This window comes from Microcaecilia unicolor, chromosome 5, assembly GCF_901765095.1.
Source record: "Microcaecilia unicolor chromosome 5, aMicUni1.1, whole genome shotgun sequence".
NCBI lineage: Eukaryota > Metazoa > Chordata > Amphibia > Gymnophiona > Siphonopidae > Microcaecilia > Microcaecilia unicolor.
In genome coordinates, this window is record NC_044035.1 from 346807708 (window position 1) to 346835375 (window position 27668).

The window sequence follows — 27668 nt, forward strand, 5'->3', positions numbered from 1 at the left end:
AAAGCGCCAGATCACCTCGGTTGGGCCTTCCCTCACTGTGTCCCGCCCTCACTTCCTATTTCCCGCGAGGGCGGGACTCAGTGAGGGAAGGCCCGCCCGAGGCGATCTGCCACTTTCGCACAGAAGGCACTGCGCCTGAGATTTTTTTTTAAATTTAAATGAAGGGAGTCAGATGGCAGGCAGAAGGGAGCAGAGTGTAGGTAAATGGAGACTGGCTACTGTGGCGCCGGTGGCCTGGGAGCAGGAGAAGGAGGCAATAGCAGTAGCAATTGAGAGGTGGGGGCGGGGCGGCGGCGATCCTGGGGAGGGGGCGCAGTGATCCTGGGGGGGGGGGGGGGGGGGGCCGTGGCCTTGCCCCAGGCTCGGCTCAGTCTCTCGGTGGCCCTGAGTGCTACTCTATAAAGGGTGAACATAAGAATAGCCATACTGGATCAGATCAATGGTCCATCTATCCCAGTATCCTGCTTCCAGAAGTGGCCAATCCAGGTCACATGTACCTGGCAGAAATCGAAATAGTAGCAACATTCCATGTAGAACCCCAAAGAATAGCAAGATTCTGGAATCCTAAAGAGTGACAAGATTCCATGCAGAATCTCAAGAGTAGCAACATTCCATGCTACCAATCTCAGGGCACGCAGTGGCTTACCCATGTCTGTCTCAATAGCAAACTATGGACGTTTTTTAAACCCTTTCTTTATAGAGTATGCTTAGCATCTATTTTTTGCACCCATTTTTGAGTGCCATTTATAAAATTTCCCATCTGCATAATTTCATGCTCCGCCATGTTCCACCCGAGTGCTATCTGATCTGCAATGATTTTCAGTGGTACGATTTGGACAATGCCACTGAAAATCGGCAGAGGCACTTATCCGGATAGCAGGTGCTGTTGTCTGGAAAAGGGCTTCTGAATATCGGTCTGTTCAGTAACATTTTTTCCCCTCGCTGATGTGGTGGGCTAGAGGATTTCAGATGTGGAGCTGGAGGTGGGGCAAAAAAAATGGCCTCCTCTCCCCAGGAAATGTCTGTGCAGGTTGCTAACCATAAATCCATGCAGCAGTACTCAAAACTGTGGAGTCACTTTATGGAAAAGTACATAAAACTCTAGCTCTTGTCAGACTGTATTAAGAGTGTTTGCCTTGGAGGATTATTACCTCAGGTCCTGAAGTTAAAGGCATCTCTGACCTCAAATAACTTCAATAAAACTAAAAGTGGCTTTGGAGGTTTGATGTGTTTTTAGCACGAGCGACTGAATGAAGGAATTAAAGGAACACATTAAGCTACTAATGATACTGTGTTGATAAATTTAAACTATTGCACTGGAAAAGTGCTGAGCATGTTTGAAGGGAGGGTGAGAAGGAAACTCAGATAGTTTCACTTCACATTACTATTTAAGGGCAAGAGGGGAAAGAGGTATTCTGCATTAATGGAAAATTAATTCATGTGGCGGACTTTGTTACTGGCCAGATGCAAAGGGGGAACATTCTTAAAGTGAATTATTGCTCCTGCGGCTTTGACGTGATGAAGAGTTGCAGCCCTGCTTGTAATGGCCCTGTTGCATATGTTAGGAAAGGTCCAATAACAGAAGTGGTATGTTATGGGACCAGAGCCAAATGGAGAACAAAGTGCCTGGTGAAAAGGAAATATTGCAGTTATGTGACAACTTGTGAGGGAACTTGCATGCTTATTAGCAGGGTTAATCAACTTCCTTCCTAGGGGGCTATCAAAGGGGAAGATGAGACAGGCTTTCAGATAGTCAATTAACTCCGCAAGTCTTTTATTTAAATGGAGCATAATCTATCCACGTAAATCTCCATGAAAATCAGAAATAACTTATGGTCTTGCTTCTTGGAGTCTCAGCTTGTCTATAGCTAAAAGCAGCTCTTTATTTATTAAGGTGTTTATATACTGCCCATCCTGATGTTCTCAGCGATTTGCAAAATAAACACTGACAGATTTGCCACATTGCAATAAAAACAGCATCTGAGAGGCTGCTGCTCCTTGAAGGACTGTGTTAGATTGTAACTGGCCGTCAATGGTTTATTAGTTATTTCTTACTAGTAAAAAAGGGCCTGTTTCTGACACAAATGAAACGGGCGCTAGCAAGGTTTTCCTTGGCTCCCCTGCAGCCACCCATGTCCAGCGACCCTCCTTTCCCCCTGCAGCCACCCATGTCCAGTGACCCTCCTGTCTCCCCTGCCCCCCTCCAGCCACCCATGTCCAGCGACCCTCCTCTCTCCCCTGCCCCCCCTCCAGCCACCCATGTCCAGTGACCCTCCTCTCCCCTGTCCCCCCTGCCACCCCATGTCCAGCGACCCTTCTCTCTCCCCTGCCCCCCTCCAGCTACCCATGTCCAGCGACCCCCTGCCCTCCCTTCAGTCACCCATGTCCAGCGACCCTCCTCTCTCCCCTGCCCCCCTCAGCCACCCATGTCCAGTGACCCTCCTCTCTATCCCCTGCCCCCCCTCCAGCCACCCATGTCCAGTGACCTCCTCTCCCCCTGCTCCCCCTGCCACCCATATCCAGCGACCCTCCTCTCTCCCCTGCCCCTCTCCAGCTACCCATGTCCAGCGACCCCCTGCCCCCCCTCAGCCACCCATGTCCAGCGACTCTTCTCTCTCCCCTGCCCCCCTCCCAGTCACCCATGTCCAGCGACCCTCCTCTCCCCCTGCTCCCCCTGCTACCCATGTCCAGCGAACCCTCCTCTCTCCCCCTGCTCCCCCTCCAGCTACCCATGTCCAGTGACCCTCCTCTCCCCCTGCTCCCCTGCCACCCATGTCCAGGCGACCCTCCTCTCTCCCCTGCCCCCCTCAGCCACCCATGTCCAGTGACCCTCCTCTCTCCCCTGCCCCCCCCTCCAGCACCCATGTCCAGTGACCCTCCTCTCCCCCAGCTCCACCTGCCACCCATGTCCAGCGACCCTTCTCTCTCCCCATGCCCCCCCTCCAGCTACCCATGTCCAGCGACCCCCCTGCCCTCCCTTCAGTCACCCATGTCCAGCAGACCCTCCTCTCCTCCCCTGCCCCCCTCAGCCACCCATGTCCAGTGGACCCTCCTCTCTCCCCTGCCCCCCCTCCAGCCACCCATGTCCAGTGACCCTCCTCTCCCCCTGCTCCCCCTGCCACCATGTCCAGCGACCCTCCTCTCTCCCCTGCCCCCCTCCAGCTACCCATGGCCAGCGACCCCTGCCCCCCTCAGCCACCCATGTCCAGCGACTCTTCTCTCTCCCCTCTGCCCCCCTCCAGTCACCCATGTCCAGCGAACCCTCCTCTCCCCCTGCTCCCCCCTGCTACCCATGTCCAGCAACCCTCCTCTCTCCCCTGCTCCCCCTCCAGCTACCCATGTCCAGTGACCCTCCTCTCTCCCCTGCTCCCCCTGCCACCCATGTCCAGCGACCCTCCTCTCTCCCCTGCCCCCCTCAGCCACCCATGTACCAGGACCTCCTCTCTCCCCTGCCCCCCCTCCAGCCACCCATGTCCAGTGACCCTCCTCTCCCCCTGCTCCCCCTGCCACCCATGTCCAGCGACCCTCCTCTCTCCCCTGCCCCCCCCTCCACGCTACCCATGTCCAGCGACCCCTGGCCCCCCCCTTCAGCCACCCATGTCCAGCGACCCTTCTCTCTCCCCTGCCCCCCTCCAGTCACCCATGTCCAGCGACCCTCCTCTCCCCTGCTCCCCCTGCCACCCATGTCCAGCGACCCTCCTCTCTCCCCTGCTCCCCCTCCAGCTACCCATGTCCAGCGACCCCCTGCCCCCCCTTCAGCTACCCATGTCCAGCGACCCTCCTCTCTCCCCTGCCCCCCCCTCAGTCACCTATGTCCAGCGACCCTCCTCTGGACATGGATCAGCTGTGAGGCATGTTTTTTTTTCCCCCGGGTTCTGAAGTTGACATCAATAATGGCTATGGTGATGTCAGCCTGATCTACGGAGCCTAGCAGACCAATTCGGAATGAGCCACGGTCCCCCAGGCAGCAAGTCAGAACGTTGGAGGTGAGAATTATTATATAGGATTTGTATCTTATTTGTGCTACTCTGCTCTTACTTGATATTTTGTTTCTGGTATTGTAAACCCTTGCCTGTCATTTTATTTATTGTAAGCCACATTGAACTCTAGTCTGGTCAGGAATATGTTGGGGTATAAATGCCAAAATAAATAAATGAAATCTAATTTGTTGCTTCTGTGCCCTCTCCTGTAGGCACACCTTTTACTAATGGCGCGCAAAAAAATGGCCTTGCGCTGCTGTAGGTGCGTGCATTGGACGTGCACAGGACCATTTTTCAGTGCGCTTGCAAAAAAGGCCTTTTTTTTTTTGTTTGGGGCTGAAAATGGACGTGCGGCAAAATAAAAAATCAGTACGCGTCCATTTGGGCCTGAGACCTTACCGCCATCTATTTACTTAGCGGCAAGGTCTCATGCATTAACTGGGTGGTAATCATCAACGCGTGTACACTGCCGATGACCGCCCGGTTAGCACCACGCGTAGAAAATAGAAATGATTTTCTGCCACGCGTTTTAGACGCGCACCAAAATTAGAAGTCCCGCCCGGGGGCATTCGGTAGCTGGGTTAGTCATTCTAATTTGATTCACATTAATATGCGCATAGGCACCTACGCATCGCGTAAAAGGTCCTCTAGCCATATTGGGTTATCAGGATTACCGCAATGAATAAAGCAGGAGGGATTAGGAGTATTCTGGAGGTTTAGGAGGTGACGAATATAAACCAGTGGTTTTGGGCATCATTTACAGAAGAATCTAGATTTTTTTTTGTTTTTTTGCTTCTCTTTTCTTTATTATGAGAACTGACAAGCATTTTTTTCTCATTTTATCTGTGATCACATGTACTAGTCATCTTTCTATCGTTCTTTCATATATGGCTGTATTTGCAGAATGAAATTACACTACCAGAATATTACATTACAAAATTCCTGTTGAGCTGATGTGGTGTCGTCAAATACGGTACGAGTTATGTGTTTACACTTTTGAAATCTTAACCGAAAAAAGAAGGGTAATGGAAGGACTGACTTTTCCTCATCACTGACGTCTGCTCTTGTTCTTACAGAACTGGGATGATGAGCTAGAGAGGTCTGCAGAAGCCTGGGCTCAGAACTGTGTCTGGGATCATGGACCTTCCAACCTCATTATGTCTATTGGCCAAAACCTTGCAGTCCACTGGGGCAGGTAAGAATTGTGAAGTTAGAGGGCTTCCCAAATAGTGAGGCATGCTATGGAACAATATTTCACTTCTGGTTTTAACGCTTGTGTTAAACTACAGTAGCGTTTATAGAAGATACAGTGGTATTTACACAGTATTGGATGGGTAGATCCGTTGTCTTCATTGTATCCATGAGGTAGGGTAGATTAATTATGGCTGTCGCTCATGGTGAAGTATGGTCTTTAGGATTTTGTTCCCTGTTTTTTCTTATTATTTTTATCTGTTGTGTATTCTATTTGTGCTACTCAACTTGGCGATGTCTGATTGGTCTTGTTTTATATTTGTTATGGTGTATCATGTTGGTTTAAGTTTGTACACTGATTTGAATGACATGGTTTATAGATTAACCAAATAAACTTCAAATGCCCTTTCATTTCATTTAACATTTTTCCAGAGGCCTTCCTCTGTTCAAGGTGGCGAACTAATGTCTCCTGGCTTGCAAAACAAACCATTGCCTTATGGGAGTTCATTCTCGAAAGATGTTTTCTGCGTATATGTCAGTTTATGTGCATAAAAGAACTTTTAGAAAAGTACATCAGGCATAAAAGTGTGCATGAGCACTTAGGCATGTAGTCGCAGGCATGTTCAGGGGAGAAGTTTGAGAGCAATGAGTTCAGATTTCTGATTTTTGTGCATATTTAAGAACAATGCATGCTAATATTTGCACCTTGTCCCAAGCAGTCTTAAATGCCAGAATGTTGATCTAGGCTTTATTTCAGTAAAACTTGTGAGGGTCCTTTTACTAAAGTGTATTAGGCTGTTAATGCACAGTTTAGCATGTGGTAACAGCTAATGCACAAACGCGGTAAGAGCTTTTGTGGTATTTCTACGGTTACCATGTGCTATGTCGCGCATTAAGGAGAGTTTATGTTAGGGAGTAGAACTAGGCAGGGCATTTGTGGAGAGTCTACAGCAATTACTGTGCTGCACTTACAATGCGCTATCCCCCAAATTCTATATATGACGCTTTAAGTTATGCAGACAAATTGCGCACACCAATTTATTAACAAGCCAATTAGCGCCAATAATAGCGGCACTAATTAGCTTTAATTAGAATTTACACACACAACCTTATTTATAATGCAGTGCGCGTAAATTCTAATGCCGCGCAGGTGAAAAGGGTGTGTGGCTACGGGCACGGAATGGGCGGGTTGTGGGCGTTACAAAAAACTATGTGCACTGTTAGGGAATACACTCAATCTGTGCCTAACTTAGGCCAAGTATTTTAGGCTGGTTTAGGTGGCCTCAATGGGTGCATCTAAATTTTAGGCGCAAGAAAGGCACATGTGTATATTCTACAAAGTGTGCGCCTAACTGTAGGTGTAGTTTATAGAATAGTGTTAGCATGGGGTTTTTTTGGCGTCATGTTTCAGGCGCCATATGTAGAAAGGTGGCGTATATAGAATGTGGCCCTGTCTCATTAATGCACAGTTAATGCAGGACCACTTCCCACCTTGCAAATAGGAGACGCTAAGGGCTATTCTATGAATGGCACACAAAAGATAGGCACTGAAATGATGCAGACTAAAATAGGAAAAGGGGGGGGGGGGTCAAATGGTTCCACAAACAAACCAGAAGGATCAAAAAACACACAAGGGTGGAAGAACGCCAAGTCCAAAAATGACCAATTCTGAAACCATGGTAGGAAAGAGCACCAAAATTAAAGTTTATTGGGACCCTACACGGTCCGTGGTTTCGGCTAGACAGCCTTCATCAGGGGTCTAAAAACATAAAACTTATTAATTTAAAACATCAAAACACAAAACATAAAAGTTATATTACATATATAATTGTGAGACGAGACAATTTATATTACTTTCATTTGGTGCTCTTACTACCGTGGTTTCAGAAGTGGTCATTTTTGGACTTGTTGGCGTTCTTCCACCTTGTGTGTTTTTTTTTAATGATGCAGACTAAGCCAGTATTCTGTAGAGGGCGCTCTGCGCAGAAAAAACCTTTAAGGAATGCTAGCTTAGCGTGCGTTTCATGCCTAACTTTGAGTGTGAGCACTTATGCCTACCGAAGGCTGGTGTAAATACTTGTGCCCAACTGATGGCAGTTAACGCGCAGAACGCAGGCGTTCTATAACATCGCGCCTAATTTCCGGGAATGCCTCTGACCTGCTCACGCCCCTCCCATGGTCACACCCCACTTTGAATTGCATGCTATGAAATTTAGGACATAGGGTATAGAATAAGGGATTAGAGCAGATCTGTATGTAACATCCCAATTACTGCCAATTAAGTGATTGCCAATGCCAATAATTGATATTAGAGAAGGCATAGCAAGAGTTTATTAATAAAAAAAAATGGACTCGACATGAATCATGTTCGGCCACTCTGGCCTGCTTCAGGAGTCCCTAAACAGTACATAATGAATTATCATGACTCAGCATTATGTACTGTTTTAGGGACTCCTGAGGCAGGCCAGAGTGGCCGAAACACGATTCGTGTCGAGTCCATTTTTTTTGATTAATAAACTCTTGCTGTGAACTTTCTTCTCGAGTCCAGTAGAAGTTTGATTGCATCATCTATCTTGTCGCCTTCGCTGTTCCCTTCTCTTGGATTTTCCATTGCGGAGGTCCGCTTTCTTCTGTGTTTGACAATATTGATATTACGCATGGATCTGTAATCTGTGCCCAAATTTGCATGCCCAACTTTGGGCAAACTATACAGAATCTGGCTGTACACTAACTGCAGCCTGATTACTGTGCACATAATGCAAATGTTAACACATAACCTGCAATGGAAAATGTTGGGCACGCTCCTAATAGTTGCTGTATTAGATTTGCAGCTAAAATGCAGTGATTTTATGTGTTTAAGCCACTCGTTAGCAAACCTTCATTGACCCTACCTGCCCTTCCAATTATCGCCCCATCTCCTTCCTCCCTTTCGTATCCAAGCTACTTGAAATGTTCTGTTCACTGCCATTGGTCTTGACTTTTATCTTGAGCTATTCTTGATTCACTACAGTCTGGCTTTCACCCTTTCAACAGAAACAGCCCTTGCTAAAGATCTCCAGTGACTTGTTCCTTGCCAGATCCAAGGGCCTGTATTCTGTCCTCATCCTTCTTGACCTATCTGCTGCTTTTGAAACTGTTGATCACTGCCTAGTCCTTGATATACTGTCCCTCACTTTGATTTCAGGGCTCTTTTCTTTCTTGGTTTTCTTCTTATCTCTACAGTCGCACTTTTAGTATATGATCTGGTGGATCTTCCGCTACTGCTAAACCTACTAATCACTCGGTGTTCCTCAGGGCTGCTGCCTTGGGATCTCTTCTTTTCTCTATCTATACTTACTCTCTTGGTGCTCTGGTTTCCTCCATTGGTTTCAGTATCCTCTTTATGCAGATAATACTGATTTGTTGTGCGATCTCATGTATGAAATCTCGTGATGATCTTGAGGTTTATTATCCTTGGATGCCCCAAAAAGGTGTTTTATAACGTAGAGTGGGCCCTACATGTTTAAATTACTTTCTTGGTTTACACTGAGTGACGTTTATCTAAAGAAGATCCGGATTTTGTATACTAATCCTCTGGCATGTCTTAAGATAAATGGGACGATGCCTGTACCGTTTTCTCTTCAAAAGGGCACTCGACAGGGCTGTCCGCTCTCCTTGTTCTATTTGACTTAGCATTCGAGCCTTTAATTAGGCTATCAAGGACAGTGCGGCCCTCGGGGGTATTCAGTTTCAGGGGGTGGAAAATAGAACAATGGCATATTCAGATGACATTTTATTAGGTTTACAGGGTACATCCTCACCTTTTGGATCTCGTAAACAGATTTGGTTCTTTTTCAGGTTATCGGATAAGTTGGGGGGTCAGAACTTATGCCACTTAATAAATATACATATGCAGGCTTATTTGCTGGTTTACCATTCCAATTTAAAGCTGATGGAATAATGCATTTAGGATTAAAGCTGCCCCGACTTTAGATGACATGTTGAAGAAGGAATGTCTTTCCTCCATCAACGCTACTAGTGTTTTGGGGTGGTGTTCTTTGTATTTGACATGGTGGGGTCATATGGAGAGCATAAAAATGGTGTTAGTCCCTAAAATCAATTAGATACTTGAAATGATTCCTATACGTTTTGCTTTCCATTTAATAGGAAACTAGAATGTCAGTTAAGTTCCTTTTTATGGAAAGACAAACTTCCCCGAATAATGCTCCAGAAACTGAAGTTTCCTAAGTTTACGGGTGGCACGAACTTTCCAGACCTTCGGAAATATCATATGTCATTTATATTAAGACAAGGGAGTTGATGACTATTCCTGTGTTGAAAGGACATTGACCTAGTTGGCTTCCGTTTGAGATAAGCTTGTCCATCCCTTCCATTGTAGTATATGATGGGATAAAGGCTCAGTCTTGTTTGAAGGACTGTGTCATCATCATTAGTGTTACCCTTTATTCTTTTTAGCAATTACAGCAGAGCCTTGATGAGAAGAATCGTTGGTCTTTGCAAACCCCAATATGGTATACAGATTTTGTTAAGATTGACAAGAAGTCTGTAGCATGGAGATTGTGGCAGAAGCGACACGAATGGACAATAGGTCAATTGTATGTTGCTGTGACTTTTTAAACTTTACAGGACTAACAACAAGAGTTCCAGTTACCAGCTACACGGTATTTTACCTGGCTTCAGTTCAATTCTGGTCACCGCATCTCAAAAAAGATATAGTGGAATTAGAAAAGGTGCAGAGAAGGGCGACGAAAATGATAAAGGAGATGGGACGACTTCCCTATGAGGAAAGGCTGAAGCGGCTAGGGCTCTTCGGCTTGGAGAAAAGGCGGCTGAGGGGAGATATGATAGAGGTCTATAAAATAATGAGTGGAGTGGAATGGGTAGACGTGAACCGTTTGTTTACTCTTTCCAAAAATACTAGGACTAGGGGGCATGCGATGAAGCTACAAAGTAGTAAATTTAATATGAATCAGAGACATTTTTTCTTCATACAATATGTAATTAAACTCTGGAATTCGTTGCCAGAGAATGTGATAAAGGCAGTTAGCTTAGTGGGGTTTAAAAAAGGTCTGGACGGCTTCCTAAAGAAAAAGTCCATAGACCATTATTAAATTGCCTTGGGGAAAATCCACTGCTTATTTCTGGGATAAGCAGCATAAAATGTATTGAACTTTTTTGGGAACTTGCCAGCATCTTGTTTCCAACAGTAGCCAATCCAGGTCAGAAATACCTGGCAAGTTCCCAAAAGGTTCAATACATTTTATGCTGCTTATCCCAGAAATAAGCAGTGGATTTCCCCCAAGGCAATTTAATAATGGTCTATGGACTTTTCTTTAGGAAGCCGTCCAGACCTTTTAAAACCCCACTAAGTTAACTGCCTTTACACTTCTCTGGCAACGAAATTCCAGGTTTAATTACACTTTGAGTGGAAGAAAAAATTTCTCTGATTGTTTTTAAATTTACTACTTTGTAGCTTCATCGCATGCCCCCAGTCTTAGTATTTAACAGATGCTTCATGGTCTACCCGTTCCACTCCACTCTTTAGTTGTAGACCTCTATCATATCTCCCCTCAGCCATCTTTTCTCCAAGCTGAAGAGCCCCAGCTGCTTCAGCCTTTCCTCATAGGGAAGTCATACCATCCCCTTTATTATTTTCGTTGCCCTTCTCTGTACCTTTTTTTATCCATTGACTACATTTAAATACATTTTATGTTAATCTTTGGTGTCACCATTGTATCTTGCGCTGCAGCCCTCTGAACATTCTACGCAGATTATGGCCGTGCTAGTCCCGCGCTAATTGCTCTGGCGATAGGTTCTGATCATCAGCCCCATCATTGCTTTGGCCAAAACACAAGAATGCAGGCAGATTTAGTACATGGATTCTCGTCTAGGTTCCCATGTGATTATCATTTAAATTTAACAGTGAACCTGAGTGATTGGAATATTGACCTCATGGTGCAGTAATAGACTTTAACCCATGTTCTGCCCTCATATTTCACACACGTATTACTATCCAGACAGGTAAACCAGCGCTCAACATGCACAAAGAAGACTCTGTTTTCCCCTGAATTTCAACTGTTTATTGCAATAAAATATGGACAGTTTGCTTACTGCATGCGGAAGCTGAAACCAGAAAGCCTTTCTGCCTCGGGGCAGGAAGGTTGAACTGGATATTCACAGTTGCTGACAAAACATAGTAACATAGTAACTTAGTAACATAGTAGATGACAGCAGAAAAAGACCTACAACGGTCCATCCATTCTGCCCAACAAGATAAACTCATATGTGCTACTTTTTGTGTATACCTGACCTTGATTTGTACCTGTCTTTTCATGGCACAGACCGTATAAGTCTGGCCAGCCCTATCCCCGCCTCCCAACCACCAGCCCCGCCTCCAACCACCGGCTCTGGCACAGATCATATAAGTCTGCCCAGCACTATCCCTGCCTCCCAACCACCAGTCCCGTCTCCCACCACCGGCTCTGGCACAGACCGTATAAGTCTGCCCAGCACTATCCCCGCTCCCAACCACCAGTCCCGCCTCCCATCACTGGCTCTGGCACAGACCGTATAAGTCTACACAGCACTATTCCCGCCTCCCGCCACCGGCTCTGCCACCCAATCTCGGCTAAGCTCCTGAGGATCCATTCCTTCTGAACAGGATTCCTTTATGTTTATCCCACACATGTTTGAATTCTGTTACCGTTTTCCTCTCCACCACCTCCCAGGGGAGGGCATTCCAAGCATCCAGTACTCTCTCCGTGAAAAAATACTTCCTGACATTTTTCTTGAGTCTGCCCCCCTTCAATCTCATTTCATGTCCTCTATCGTTCTACCACCTTTGCATCTCTGGAAAAGGTTCGTTTTGCAGATTAATACCTTTCAAATATTGAACGTCTGTATCATATCACCCCTGTTTCTCCTTTCCTCCAGAGTATACAATATTGCAAAGAGGTGGATATAGATGTTTGAAGAATGGGTTAATTTATTATAGAGGTGTAACTGTGTAGCTCATAAAACAGAGGAAGTTGAGAAGTTACGGAAACAGAAAGTTATTGTGTTGGGCTTATAAAGGGGTAGTGAAAGAGAGTCCACTTTCCATGAGGAGAAGGGCAGCAGAGCAATATGGCACGCTCTGAGCCAAAATGGAGATTCTGCCTTGCAGGGAGGTGGAAGCATGTCAAAACCCCAGAAGGCTAGAAGGTTAGGAAAAGGGCCAGTAGGATCAGTGCCTGAGACTTAAGATGCAGTACACTTCACTAGGGGGTCCTTTTATTAAAAGTGGCCTGTGCTAATGTAGGTGCATTTTTTGGATGCGCGCAGATCCATTTTTCAGCGCACCTGTAAAAAATGCTTTTTTGGGAGGGCCAAAAATGGCCGTGTGGCAAAATGAAAATTAACTCACGTCCATTTCGGGTCTGAGACCTTACTGCCACCCATTCACTTAGTGCTAAGGTCTCACGCGTTAACTGGGCAGTAATCATCTACGTGCGTACAATGCCGATTACCTCCCAGTTAGCGCATAAAAAATGAAATTACCGCCTGGCCCACACAGTAGCTGGGCGGTAGTACCGAATTAGCACTCGTTGGGCACGTGTAGGCACCTTCGCAGCTTAGTTAAAGGGCCCCTAAGAGCACTGATGCAAGCGTCTGCCAGGAGTTCAGTGATTGGAACAATACTGTCACACGCAGAGCTGGACCTATCAGAATGCAGAATGCAAAGATGCTCGGTGAGAGACAACAGCATTGAACACAAGTTAGAACTACAAATATCACAACAAGGCAAAATATGCAGACATGACTGTGAGGGCAGAACAACTCAAGAGTGACCCATTAGCTGTTATTTTGCCCATCAAAATTGATTCTAGAGCATGTGTAGTCTTGCAAGCTTTTTTGCATTTCCTCCCTGGGAACTCCGTTCACTGGGTAAATCTCTCTTATCTGCGCCCTTCTCCTCCATTGTTAACTTCAGACTCCGTTCCTTTTATCTTGCTGCACCATATGCCTGGAATAGACTTCCTGAGCTGGTACGTCAAGCTCCATCTCTGGCCGTCTTCAAATCTAAGCTAAAAGCCCACCTTTTTGATGCTGCTTTTAACTCCTAACCTTTATTCACTTGTTCAGAACCCTTATTTTATCACCCTCACTTTAATATTCCCTTATCTCTTGTTTGTCCTGTTTGTCTGGCCTAATTAGATTGTAAGGTCTGTCGAGCAGGAACTGTCTCTTCATGTTCAAGTGTACAGCGCTGCGTACGTCTAGTAGCGCTATAGAAATGATAAGTAGTAGTAGTAGTAGCATTTCCCATTTTATCTTATTGTGAGAATCTTTACAGTTCATCATCAGTCCTGTACGTCAATACACTACATCACTGCTCAAACTTTTTTTTTTAATGCCTGAGCCAGTCACATGACTTAGGCTGTAGCTCCATTCAAATGTGTCTGCAGGGCATCCAGGTATCTCCCATCCATGAAACCAGTTGGACCTGGATCTGCAAGGAAGATTATGCATTCCAGCCTGGAGATGTGGGTGAGGGAAAAGGAGATTGCTGCAGACACTGTGATAGCCTTGACTGATGAGTGAGGAGGCAAGGATCTCTTGTGCCATCTGGGCATGCCTTTAGGGGCACCTGGTCAAAAGAAACCAGACAAAAAAGTTCCAAACAAAAAAAGTTCCCGACATAAAAGTCCCTGACAAAATAGACTCCCGACAAAAGGGCCTGATGAATAGATTTATTTTTGAATGGTACAAATTTGAAGGGTACAAAGAAGTGGAGGAGCCATAAATTACTGAGAAAGTCCACGGCTTGTCACTTGAAAGTCCTGGCACCTGCCTACGGCTTGACTTCACTATCCACACTTGGTATCTAGTGAGAACCATAAATCTGCTTGAAAACATAATCCAGCTTGATTAAGAGTCTATTTTGTCTTGGGTTGTTTTGTTGTGGGGGGTTTTTTGGGAGGGTTTTTTGTCATGGTCTGTTTTGGTTTTAGTTTGTTTTGTTGGGGTTTTCTTGTCGGGGTTTTTTTTTTTGTATGATCTATTATGTCGGGGTGCCGCCTTTAGGACAGAAAGATGGCACAGACCACTAGAAAGGAAAGAAAGGAGAAAGCTTTTTTTTTTTTCCGCAGTAAATATTACTGAATTAAAATACATTCTGCACACGAGTATTGTCATGTGATTCCCTTTTCGTGACTCAACCATAGAATACTGTGCCAGGCTTAAAACAACTGTGTTTATTTTAAAAATCAGCTGCAGCTGTGACACTTGTGAATTCCAAAACTAGGGCAGTGTGAATGCCACAAATCTGATGTGTCATCGTAGAGGGTTAAAACGTAACTGCTGAGTGTGTTATTACACAGCAATTTGAGGATCGGAGCCTAAACATATGCGGTTATTGAGCTTCTCTTGGTTGTATTGTTAGTATGGAAAATACACGTAACGTGTATAACATTTGCATTGATGGAGTCTCTTCCAGTATCGCACAGAACACAGCACTTTCCAATTTGGATGATTTAATTGAATCCAAATGATATACGCCAAAAATACTGTATGTGGTGATACGTATAGGACATCTGTCAGTCTGCTTTGTTAAAGTATTGTTATTAGTACAGAGAACATGGTATAATTGGAAAGAGGATGATTCATTGTTCCACAAACACTATGGTAATTAAGAACATAAGATAAATTGTGCTTAGTCAGACCGAGGTCCATGGCGCCGAGAATCCTGACTCTGTGAATAGTAGCTCGGGTCGCAAGTAATTGGCAGATCTGAAAATGTTTCTTCATACAGCTTATTTACAGGAATAACCAACAGCTTTCTCAAATCTACCCAATAGGGACTTTTCCTCCAGGAACTTGTCCAAGCCTCTTTGGAATCCTGCTATGTTAGTCACTTTGATCATGTCCTCCAGCCACAGAGTCTGCAGGCTAGTTATACACCTTGGAAAAAAAAAATCTTTTTTTCCCTCAATCTGCTCATTGTTATTTTCATGACGTGGGCCATTGTTTTAGTGTTTGAAAGGATGAACAATGGCTCACTATTTAACCATTCAATTTCCTCATGATTTAAAATCCATCTTTCATATTCCCTTTGTCATCTATAAGCTAAAGAGCCCTAACCTGTTTAGCCTTTCATCATAAGGGGGAGGGGGGGGGCTTCTATCCATGTTATCATTTTGGTTGCCCTTCTCTGAACCTTTTCTAGTTCTATTTATTTTTTGAGATGGGATGTTCAGAACGTGCATGTATGTGGAAGACTGAGCCCTAGCAGTAATACTGCAGTATTACCACTAGAGGTCTCAGTGGCCATCTTGAGGGCCAACATCTTCAAGATGGGAGCAAATGGATATTGCTTTGTCCCAATAGACCACAGGGACCCCTATGGTAAGCCTGAGGAGTGAGTGGGTAGATGGGGGTAGCAGTGGGGGAAGCGTCTTTGGCCCCTCTGCCTGGAGGGTAGGTCTTTGGGCCTCGGGGTATCATGTGATGAGTGTTTGCCTACCATGTGGTGGGATTGAGGAATTTTTATTGGGGGGGGGGGGTTCTACAGATGAGTCTTCTGGTGGCAGGGGGTTGATGTGACATGAGGGGTGAAGAATGCTACAGGGATTACTGTTGGAGGAGTGGAATTGCTGCTATGGGAGGGACTACATATAGGGGATCGTCTGCCACATGGAGGGAGGCTGATGCCATGTGGGAGGCTGAGGCCATGAGGGGGTTAACTGGGGCAGGGGGACAGTTTCCAGAGGGAGCAGCAATTTTACAAAGCTGCTTCCATGTCTATGTATGGTGGGGGAGAGATCTACATTTGTTTCCCCATGTGTAGCTTGCTGCTCCATCTGCATGTGAATGGAATTTAACTTGTGGTCCTGCATCTATTTTACAAGAAGCTCTGCATTTGGTAGAGCCTTTTGTAACATAGGACGGGGATTCTCCATGTCTTGACTCAGACGTGTGAATAACCCTCTGAAATTTTACTCTGTCTTTTTATTTTCTTTTTGTGGGCCTCAGAGCAAAGTGGAGAATTGTGCAGTCTTGGGTTCCTAGGTTGCAGCCTTGCCAACTGAGCAATAGAGCTGATGTAGTTAACCTCAACTGAATGCTGATTTCATTATGGGGATGATTTCCTAAAGGGAAAATATGGGGACCTATATTCATTTCCTTGCATCTTAGTAATATATCTCACTTGACCATAAGTGGCAAGGATTTAAGGTCGTGGTCCTGAGTTATGGGGCGCTTCCAGTTCCGAGAACAGTTTTTATCCCTAGAGGTTGTGTTCTCGCTGATCCTAACATCTGTAATTCTCTGGATTAATGCAGCATGTGTTGGAAATTTTCATTTTTGGTAATTGAGAGGAAGCAGTTTGTATTATTGCAACCTGCTTCTCAACGGCCTCCCACTTAGCCGTCTCTCTCCTCTTCAATCAGTCCAAAACTCTGCTGCGCGAATCATTTTCCGCCAAAGTCGCTATGCTCACATTAGCCCTCTCCTCAAGTCACTTCGCTGGCTCCCTATCCGTTTCCGCATTCAATTCAAACTTCTCTTCCTGACCTATAAGTGCATTCATTCTGCTGCTCCCCAGTACCTCTCCACTCTTCTCTCTCCCTACGCCCCTCCTTGTGTACTCCGCTCTGTAGATAAATCTCTCCTGTCCGTCCCCTTCTCCTCTACTGCTAATTCCAGACTCTGTTCCTTTTATCTTGCTGCACCTCATGCCTGGAATCGACTTCCAGAGCCTGTACGTCTAGCCCCGTCTTTGGCCATTTCCAAGTCCAGGCTAAAAGCCCACCTCTTTGACACTGCTTTTGACTCCTAACCACTACTTACTTGCCCTGTACCCCACCTCTTTATTTCCCTTACTTCTTAATTGTTCTGTCTGTTTACCTGTCTTACTTAGATTGTGAGCTCTTAACAGGGACGGTCTTTGTGTATGGTATACAGCGCTGCGTATGCCTTGTAGCGCTATAGAAGTGATAAGTAGTAGTAGTAGTATTGTGGTAATTCTTGTTCTCATGCTCAGAAATGAGTATTCCTAGTGCATGTATTTTTACCACTCCAGAGAAATGTTACTGATGCAAATGATGTGAGATGCCTGAGTGATATTCCATTGTTTCAGGTACCGTTCTCCAGCTTTCCACATCCAGTCCTGGTATGATGAAGTTAAAGATTATAATTACCCCTACCCTCATGAGTGTAATCCCTGGTGTCCAGAGAAATGCTCAGGGAGCATGTGTACTCATTACACACAGGTAAGCAATCTTATGAGAGGTGAGACATAAATACATTTGAACTTGAATATACTCAATAGTTTATGAGAGAACAGAAACAAAAAAAAATCATTCATGTGTTGGGAAAACCATCTTATTGAAAATGCTGATAACTCCTTGGAGAGGCCAGATGCTAAGATTTCATAACAGACACACTTTGTATGATGCTTGGTTTGCAGTAAATCAACCGGTCTCTGCCTTGCCAAAGCAACTAAGGATGGCGAGGAGCATGGGCGTAGCCAGACTTTGACGGGAGGGGGGTCCAGAGCCCGAGGTGAGGGGGCACATTTTAGCCCCCCCCCCCCCGCGCCGCCGACCCCCCCTACCCGCCTGCCCGCCACCAACTTTCACCGCCCCCGCTGCCGCTGCAACCCTCTCAACCCCCTTCCCGTCGCCCGCCAACCCACCCCCGCCGCCATCGCATACCTTTGCTGGCGGGGGATCCCAACCCCCACCAGCTGAAGTCCTCTCCTTGGCTGCGCGGCGTTGCTTGCTGAAGGACATCAGACGCACGCACAGAAACTTGATCAGATCATTCAGCAAGCAATGCCGCACGGCCAAGGAGAGGACTTCAGCTGGCGGGGGTTGGGGTCCCCCGCCAGCAAAGGTACGCGATGGCGGCGGGGGAGGGTTGGTGGCAGAAAGTGGGGGGTTGAGAGGGTCGCGGCAGGGGCGGCAGGGGGTCCAGGGGCAAATCTAAGGGGCCCAGGCCCCCATGGCCCCATATTAGCTACGCCTCTGGCAAGGAGCAACCAGTAGATCTCTGTAAGTCTAGTTGGTGGTAATGCGATAGACAATATACATATATTATAGTTAATGATGGCAGATACTTACCCCATGATGTAGTATTTAACCAGCCAGGATCAGCACCTGACCAGCTATCCACGAATTTTCAATGTAAGTTTGGTGGCCATATTTGGCCACATGAATATCAGGCTTATCGTTGGCCGGTTCAAAATTAGCCAGCCAGTGCTGAATATTGGCTTGGCCAATTAAGTTTGAATCGGACAAAAATAAGTTGGATATTGAGTATCCAGGCTTAGGTGAGCTAACTCCTGTGGTCTGAATATTGGGCCCTTATGGTCCATCCAGTCTAACCAACAAGGGGGCCAAAGTTGTATCTGTCACCGTGTGCAGGTTACACCCCTCTAAGTCCTGGTTAAAGTGTGAAGGTCATTTAAGTTTTGCTTCAATTCCATCTTCTATAAAGGGATCCACTGTATTTGCCCCCACTACCTCCCCTGGCAGGATATTATAGGCATCAACCACCCTCGATGTGAAAAAGTATTTCTTGATGTTACTCCTAAGCCTACTACCCTACAACCTTAAATCCATGTTCTCTGGTTCTACCGTTTACCCAGCATGAGGTCTTGCGTCCCTGTCCTTAAGACTCTGTAGAAATCATTCATCTAGGGCTATTAAATTATTATCACCCTTCTCAGACAGCATATCAAGTCAACAGACAGCATCTGCTATGTGTTGGCAGGACAGAAGTAAAGGATGCAGGTGCTTAGCAAAGAGTCAGAGAAAGGCAGTGGCAATCCTAGGGCGGATCGCAGCTGCCCCCCCCCCAGGTGCAGTGGCGTCCGTCCCCCCAGGGTACAGCATGACACCCCCCCCAGGTGCATTCTTGGCTGCTGGAGGGTGCAGAGAGCAGCCGCACGCCTGTTGGCTCCACTGGCTCCCTGCTCCCTCTGCCCCAGAACAGGAAATAACCTGTTCCGGGGCAGAGGGAGCAGGGAACCAGTGGAGCCGACAGGTGCGCAGCTGCTCTCTGCACCCTCCAGCAGCGTGCACCCGGGGCGGACCTCCCCCACCGCCCCACCCTTCCTACGCCACTGGAGAAAGGTCCTTCATCAGGGTGTTCCAGTTGAGATGAGTTTGATAAATTAATGACCGTGCTGATGGGCAGACATAGCAGCTATGTCATTCTTTCATTCCACTCTGAACATTTCTTTTACTGTGTGGGACAGCAGCTCTCTTCTTTGCTCCCTTTTCGACAGAGGCTTGTCAAGCATTTGATTTCTTCATGCCCCTACAGAAGGTCTGGTATCTTAAAGTGGTCAATCCTATAACGGGCACCACAACATAGACACCCACTTTATGCGGGATGTGAGTCTCCTCGGCAGTTATGCTTGTAATTGCCGTGAAAGAATACCAGCTTATTTAGGAACTAAAATTGACGCCAGGTCTATGACTGGTGTAAAGGTTAGCATTTAAGTGCGACATTTATGCATGAAATATATAGCATTTTAAAATTAAGCATGTTAATGTTGACTCTGCCTCTGCTCTGTCTATGACCCTCCCCTGTGAACACACCCTTAAAATTACATGCTAAGCCACTGTAGTGCAAAATTGTACCACAGCGGTCGGTTGCATTACTACTATTTATGCATATAAGCCTTAGCTTAGTGCTGTGTTCTCTAAGTTGCGCCTAAAAATCGGTGCCAATAGAACCCGTTTAAGCGCTATTCTATAAGCTGTACCTAAAGTTAGGTGCGGTTTATAGAATAGCGCTTAAACGCAGGGGTCACGCATAGATTTAGGTGCGTTTTTTTCACCAATGAAAATGTGGTGCAAATGCCCCCACCTAAATTTACACGTGGAACCCCCCTTATTCTATAATTGTGTGCATAAATCCACGCCCATGCTCCGCTCTGAAACGCTCATGACCCTCTCATTTCTGTGCCCCCTTGTCCGGGATGCCTGTAAATATTAGGCATGGATCAAGTGCCTAAATTTACATGCATAAATGTTAATTGATTTCATTTAGTGCCAATAATTGCTTGTTAAAAAGCCAATTATTGGCGCTAAGTGGCTTTTTATTCAATTAAGTTGTGTGTGCACATTGGATGCATGCCCAAATTTGCATGCACAATTTTTGCCGACTTTTATAGAATCGGGGGTTAATGCAAGTAAATGCTAATATTCTATAGGGCCGATATTCAAACAGTAGGCAGCCCACATAAGTATCTTGGTAGATGCTGACGCTGGATATTCAACGTCAGGGCATTTCAGGGTCTGGCATTGAATATCCATTTTTTTTTTGGCTGGAGTTAACTTAACCGGCTGATTTGCCTACTAAACTTAACTGGTCAGTGCTGAAGGTTGCTGGTTATCGTATGATACAGCTGGTAAACATTTTGGCGCTGCTTGCTGGTTATCTCACACTGACTCTTTGCTGTTAGGTGCTGAAATGTTATTTTATCGTTCAGTGGCCGTTTCTGGCCGGTTAAATAGCTTTGACTATCAGGGGGTATAAATTTAACCACACAACAGGCACTTAAATTTAGGTGACTGGTTATGGAATGAGAGAGAAAATGGTAATGAGAGAGTATTTACAGCAATGTCTTGAGAGAACAGGCTAAAAACAGACACCTTCCTGCTCAATTAACCTGGGTTGTCTGTTATAAAATGTTCTCTCAAGGGCCCAAGTTTGAAAGACAGTGACTGGGGCAGAAGAGAGTGTGTGTGTGGGGGGTTGCTTCTACCCTCATTGTATCCTCAACTTCTTAGGGTGAGTCGGGGTCCTAGGGTTGATACAGAGGGGGAGCCAACCATGGGCGTAGTTTGACTGTTCCATTTGGGGGGGCAAAGGATGGGGCGGAGCATATTTGCATATTCATTTGTGTATGTATATATATATATATATATATATATATATATGCAAATGAATATGCTAATATGGAGGAAGGAAGGGAAAAAGAGCTGGCTTTTTTGGGGAATAACCATAATGAATATGTATGAGATATCAAGCCAGCTCTTTCTCCCTTCCTTCCTTCCTTCCTTCCATTCTGACAATGAAAAGTAGATTTCTCCTTTAAAACTTTCATGTAGACAAAAACCCACACCAAAAAGCAACTCACCTACCTAGCCCAAACGAAAACGTGGATGCAGCAGCTCACAGCAGGTTTGCTTGCTGTGTTTTGAGTGAACGGCAACGGCTGCGCGGGGGAGTGGAAACGGAGATGTACCACATGGCTTCCTTCCTTACAGTGGTAGACTAATCAGGAGCCTTCCAGTCCAGCGGCAAATGGGCGTCGGGCGAGCGAATGTGGGTTGTAAAAGCAACAAGCAGACACACTCGTTTCCGTCCTCTTCGCTTCCCTGCCCTCTCTGTCTGCGTCCCGCCTTCCTCTGATGTAATTTCCTTTCGGGCTGGACGCTGAGAGGGCAGGGAAGCGAAGCGGACGGAGACGAGCGTGTCTGCTTGTTGCTTTTACTTATGGCGCCCCGGGTAAGTCGTCGTCATTGTCGTTGTTTGGGGGGGCATTGCCCCCCCTCGCCCCCCCAGTCTACGCCCATGGAGCCAACCCTCAGAGTGTTCTGTGTAAGGGACAGGGTTTCAGGGAGGTGGTCTTTGGAACATTTTAGCTCTGTTTTGGAGCTGTCGGTCTATTTGGCCATGGGATCAGTGGCCTTCCTTGGGTCTGGGCAGCCTCCAAATTCGAGTTGCAAGGCTCCTTTATGTTGTACTTACCACTGTTGTGTGAACGGCCTCCTTTGGTTGTAGCTCTTTGTTTATTTATTTTACAAAATTATATCCCACGAACTTTCATAATCATAAAACATGTCATACCATATAAATGGTATGAAAGGTATTAATCCGCAAACAAACCTTTTCCAGAGAGGGGAAGGCAGTAGAACTAGAGGACATGAAATGAGATTGAAGGGGGGCAGACTCAAGAAAAATGCCAGGAAGCATTTTTTCACGGAGAGAGTGGTGGATGCTTGGAATGCCCTCCCGTGGGAGGTGGAGGAGAGGAAAATGGTAACGGAATTCAAACATGCATGGGATAAACATAAAGGAATCCTGCTCAGAAGGAATGGATCCTAAGGAGCTTAGACGAGATTGGGTGGCAAAGCCGGTGGCGGGAGATGGAGATGATGCTGGGCAGACTTATACGGTCTGTGCCAGAGCCGGTGGTGGGAGGCGGGACTGGTGGTTTGGAGGTGGGGATAGTGCTGGGCAGACTTATACGGTCTGTGCCAGAGCCGGTGGTGGGAGGCGGGACTGGTGGTTTGGAGGTGGGGATAGTGCTGGGCAGACTTATACGGTCTGTGCCAGAGCCGGTGGTGGGAGGCGGGACTGGTGGTTGGGAGGCGGGGATAGTGCTGGGCAGACTTATACGGTCTGTGCCCGGAAAAAGACAGGTACAAATCAAGGTAAGGTATACACAAAAAATAGCACATACGAGTTTATCTTGTTGGGCAGCATAGAAATATCAGTGCCTTTCATTAGTTCCTTAATTAAGCATAAAAGTGCTATTCATACTTCTTTTCACGTCTAATCTTGAGCTGCAATGACTCATTGAATAAATAAATACAGTACTTGAATTGTAGCTATTTTATACAGTTTTACATTAAAGACCTGCTTGGCAAGAACTCAGTAGTGCAAAATTTGCAAAACTTATGTGGAAAGAAGACTTCATTGGAAAAATGTACTCTTGTGCAAGGTTCCTCTGTAAAAGTGCTCCTCATAATACAGTAGTGCAAAATGCTTGAACGTTAGGTATTTGTATGCATTTCCAGGCATTTTATGTGATTTTTCACATGAGGTATGTGTGTATTTTGGTTTGCATTCAGCAGAGGTAGTCTCTGGGGGGTGGGGGGGGGGGGGGTAGGCGTAGATTGCTATGATATGCATCGTTTGATAGTTTCTAAGTTACACTCATTATTTTCATCAGCAAAAGGGAAGTGCAAGTCATCGTAAACTTTTCCCTCGGAAACTGTTCAAAGTGAGTGCAGGGGTGTAGCCAGACACCCAATTTTGGGTGGGCCTGGGCCCAAGATGGGTGGCCAGAAGAACTCCGCCTTGTCCCACAAGTGATTTGGTCTCTCCCTCTCTCACCTGCATGCCATGTGGTCTCTCAAACATCCCCCTCCCCCGCATTCCTTTTAAATGGCAGATTTTCACCGGCAGCGAGCAGCAACTCATACACTCTGCTCATGTTGGCCCCACAGCCTTCCCTCTGATACAACTTCCTGTTTCCGCATAGGCGGGAATACATCAGAGGGAAGGCTGTGGGGCCGGTGCGAGCAGTATGTATCAGTCACTGCTCGCGGCAGGCAAAGATCTGCTATTTACAAGGTATGCAGGAGGGACAGTTGTTGGGAGTTTTCGGCTGATGGGGCTTGGGGATCCCTGCCAGCTACATCATAGGTGTGCTGCTACTGGGTGGGCCTGAGCCCAAAGTGGGTGGGCCTGGGCCCACCCTTGACTACGCCACCATGTGAGTGCATGGGATTACTTTCACGCTGAAAGTCAGAGCAAAGGCCATGAGGCACAAGTAAAATATTGCCCTCAAAAGTTATTGGGGAGCGGGTGGACATGGACCTGCAAAGTAACACCTAGACATGGAAGCAGGAGTTTCATTAGCTTTTTCTCCCTTGGAAAGTGAACTGAAAAGTGTAGTGTGTGTGTGTGTGGGGGGGGGGGGGGGGGGGGGGGGGAGGTAAGATATGGTGATAAAGTCAATATATGGGTCTCAAGCTATTTTAGGAATTTCAGAACACGTTAACTTGAAGCTGTGAATTTTTAGATTAAGAAAAAATGGATGGAAGATCCGGAATCCCATGATTCTGTTGATTCCTAAAGTACTTTTGGTGGTGTGCTGTGAAGAGGAAGTATTTCAATTTTGCACTGAAATGAACTGAATAGAGGAATCTATTGGATGGACAAAGCACAGAAGTGCCATTCATAGGCGCCTGGTATAAGAGGCTTGGAGAGGCTAAGCCTCCCCTGAGGGGTTTAAATTGTTGAATTACCTCCATCCTCACAGCAGGAGCTGCAGTGAAAGCCCCTTAATTTGTTTACCTTACTGCTGGGAGAGCAGGGGAGGGGGGGTTGGCTGGAGGTGTCCTGGGTTGCCAGGGAGATATTTAACGAGGATGACTTCCTGACCTGCACTGAGGACAGATAGCAGTAGAATCAGATACTGGGCCAGCATGATCAGAAAAAGTCACCAGACAACAAAGGTAGAAAAGATCATTTTATTTTCATTATAGTGTTTGGAATATGTCCACTTTGAGAATCAGGTGCTCAACATTAAAAGTGTATATTTATTTACTTATTTATGGCATTTTATCCCACATTAAACATGAATTAGGATGTTTTGTGGCTCTACATGAGAATTGTGATGATATGATCCCTTGTTTCATATTGTTGACGGTCTGCATTTTCCGTATGGGTGGTATATTGGTGTATTAGGTTCTGCCCAGTGTAATATTTATGGTACAGTAAGGTTCTGAGTGTGTTTTTGCACAAAATTGTGCATAGTGTTTTGCAGTTGAGCGATTGTGCTTAGAATATGCTTTGAGCAACCACTTTATTCTTTGACATATGATACATATCTAATATCTAAATTTAATAAAAGGTATTAATTGTGACTTTTATTTTTATTTATTTATTTTTTTCTGTGTGTTATCAGACAATTATGGATTTAAGCTCCACCCCTGGCCCCATCCCTAACCCCGCCCCCTTTAGCCTCCCCAAACAGTTGGGCCACCGACCACCTATGATGCCATTGACTAAATAGCAAAAACTGTTCTTCCCTAAATTTTTTATTTATTTTATTTATTTGCATTGTATCCCACATTTTCCCACCTATTTGCGGGCTCAGTGTGGCTTACAATACATTGTGAATGATGGAAGTGCAATTGGTTGCAGTACAATTCTGAGTTACATTGTGAAGAGTTATAGAAAACAAAGTAAATACAGGGTATCATTTTGGGATGGAACAGCGGAGTATGTGGGAGTACAGTTGGTTGCAGTGCGCTTATAGGTTACATTAGGAAGAATTGTAAAAGACAGAGTAAGTTCGGGATATCATTCGGGAATAGAACAGCGGAATATAACAGTGGCGAGTTGAAAGGGGGACAAAACAGCTGTCCCCCATTTTAGGCAGCCGAGCCCTTTAAGAAATGTTATCAGAGATCATGACTTCGCAAGTCTGGAGGCCGGTCAATAGTACAAACCAGTATGGAGACTTCTAGACACTCTGCCAGTATTCATTCCAGTATCAAACGAGGCAGAAAGTTACTCCAATCTCACCGGTCCAAATCCCACACTCACATTTCACTTTTGTCAGGCACAGATGGTATAAATTACTAAGCACACCCTGTGTTTCATTTTCAGATAGTCTGGGCAACAACCAACAAGGTCGGCTGTGCCGTGAATGTCTGTGACAGGATGGACGTCTGGGGAGAGATCTGGGAAAATGCTGTCTACCTAGTGTGCAACTACTCTCCTAAGTAAGAATCAATGTACCACGGTCGCTTCGTAACTTCCTGTGTGAGAAGAAAGAAGAATTAGTGCCTAGATAGGCATCGATGCCATTTGAAATCATTTCGAAATGCAGATATTTTAATGTTAAGTTTGGACGCCCTTCTCTTTCGAAAATAAGCCTGATAGTCTCTTAAAGGGGAAGTTATCAACATAGGCTACTGTTGTAACATTTTAGCACAGGGTCTCATTGCATAAAATGGACCCTGTGCTGAAATAACCTGATTTGTGGTAAAACAACCTGACTTAGCACTAGCCCAGATTGAAAACTCCCCCCCCCCCCCAAATGCTTAACTGCTTTATGAATGAGATTTAAGGGGGAAGTTATCAACGATGGCTACCGTTAAACTTGGTTATTGTTATTTATGCAATGAAACTGTGTGCTAAAATATTACAACTTGTGGGAAAATAACCAATCTTAACGGTAGCCCATGTTGATAATTTCCTCCCTTAAAGTCACCGCGGGGGCCAGTAATGGACAGATTGCTTTGATAAGAAATTGTTAGTGGGGAGAAGCCCTTGATAAGGAGCTGGTAGCATATCACTGTTTGCAGTTCACCATTTTCTGCCAAAAAACCAGGATAGGTACAGGGATGTATTGTAATGGGAATAAACCTTTTTAGGGGTGGGGGGAGGGGGGGGTGGGGAGAGAGGAGAGGAAAGATGAATCTGAAAGCTATGTAGAAGCACAAAAATTTTCCAGTCACCAGTGATCCCAGGTAAAACCGTCCCTCTTTTCTTTATTGATTTTGCTCTGTGGAAATAGGATTTTTTTTTTTTTTTTTAAGACTGGGAAAAGAGCCCTATTTCATTCTGCACTGCTCTTCTGATGGAACAGTTCCCCAATTTAAAGAAACACAAGCAAAGCAGATTGGAGCAGATCTGTGGTTGTAACAGGGCGCCTGCAGCCAAAAGAAATGCAAACTGAGAATGAAAGAGCAGTCTTCTGTACTTTGCTAAGTTTACCTAAATTTCTTTTTTTTTTTTTTTTTGCTGGAGAGCTGCAGGTTCTGTGTTGGTTCAAGGGAATATATCCAACGCCCTATTTCCATATTCACTGCAGTCTCTTGGTGCAGAGATACAGTGGGAACATTGATTGATTAGTAGAGCACCTTGGTAGCTGAAAGGATGAGGGCCAGGATGCAGGGTTGTTGCTGGGAAGTGAAACTGAGTATGTACAAGGTAGCGAGTGATGTGAAGGGTTCCGCTTTTAATTTTCTTTTAAATTATTTTAAGGGTGATTCTGTAAAAGGCACTTAAATTTAGGTACCAACCTAACAAGAGGAGTTTGATTAATGAAGTTAGTTTGGAGGTGTCCCTTTAAATTGGTGGAAAAATTTTTTTTCAACCCATATATAATATATATCTAACAAATGGAACCTCAAACCTCCTAACAAGGAACAATACCAAAGTATTAACAATCCCTTGTATAAACAGGAGTAGGTTAATATCATAGGTTCCTATTTAAGGAAGAAAAAGAGAAAAAAACCCCAACGTAAAAACTCATGCTACATGAGAAAACCGTATGGGATAAAAAACTCTCTTTCCCTCTTAAAAATATATATAAATTATGAATTAAACGGACACCAAAAAACCAAACTACCCAAAACTGACCCCAGCCAGAAAAAAGACTACCTAAAGAAGCCCCCCTGGGAGGAAGAAGCCTGAAGTTCAATTAAAGATAACATAAAGCCTCAGATAAATATTTAAAAACCCTCTCTATCCTACCAAAATATACAGCAAACATGCCCAACACCCATGGCCAAGGGTTTACTTAACTTAATCCAGGTGTAACAGCTTCAGGAAAAGTTTGATCAAAAATCCCCCCCAAAAGGTGCCAATTTAGGTGCCAATCGCGCACTTAAGCATTTGAATGATATCACAAATTGCAATTTATTGACCTGTATGTTAGGTGCTATTGTATAATATTGATGCACTAATTAT

General features: G+C 45.3%; 1 protein-coding gene across 1 annotated transcript in view; it reads left to right on the forward strand.

Moving 5' to 3' along the window:
* The window catches only part of CRISPLD2 (cysteine rich secretory protein LCCL domain containing 2), a 126662-nt gene that overhangs the window by 15244 nt on the left and 83750 nt on the right, over positions 1-27668 (forward strand). The window contains exons 2-4 of the mRNA XM_030204535.1: positions 5057-5175; positions 17290-17422; positions 25578-25693. Of these exons, the coding sequence (XP_030060395.1) occupies positions 5057-5175; positions 17290-17422; positions 25578-25693 (368 nt within the window). The remainder of the gene's footprint in view (positions 1-5056; positions 5176-17289; positions 17423-25577; positions 25694-27668) is intronic.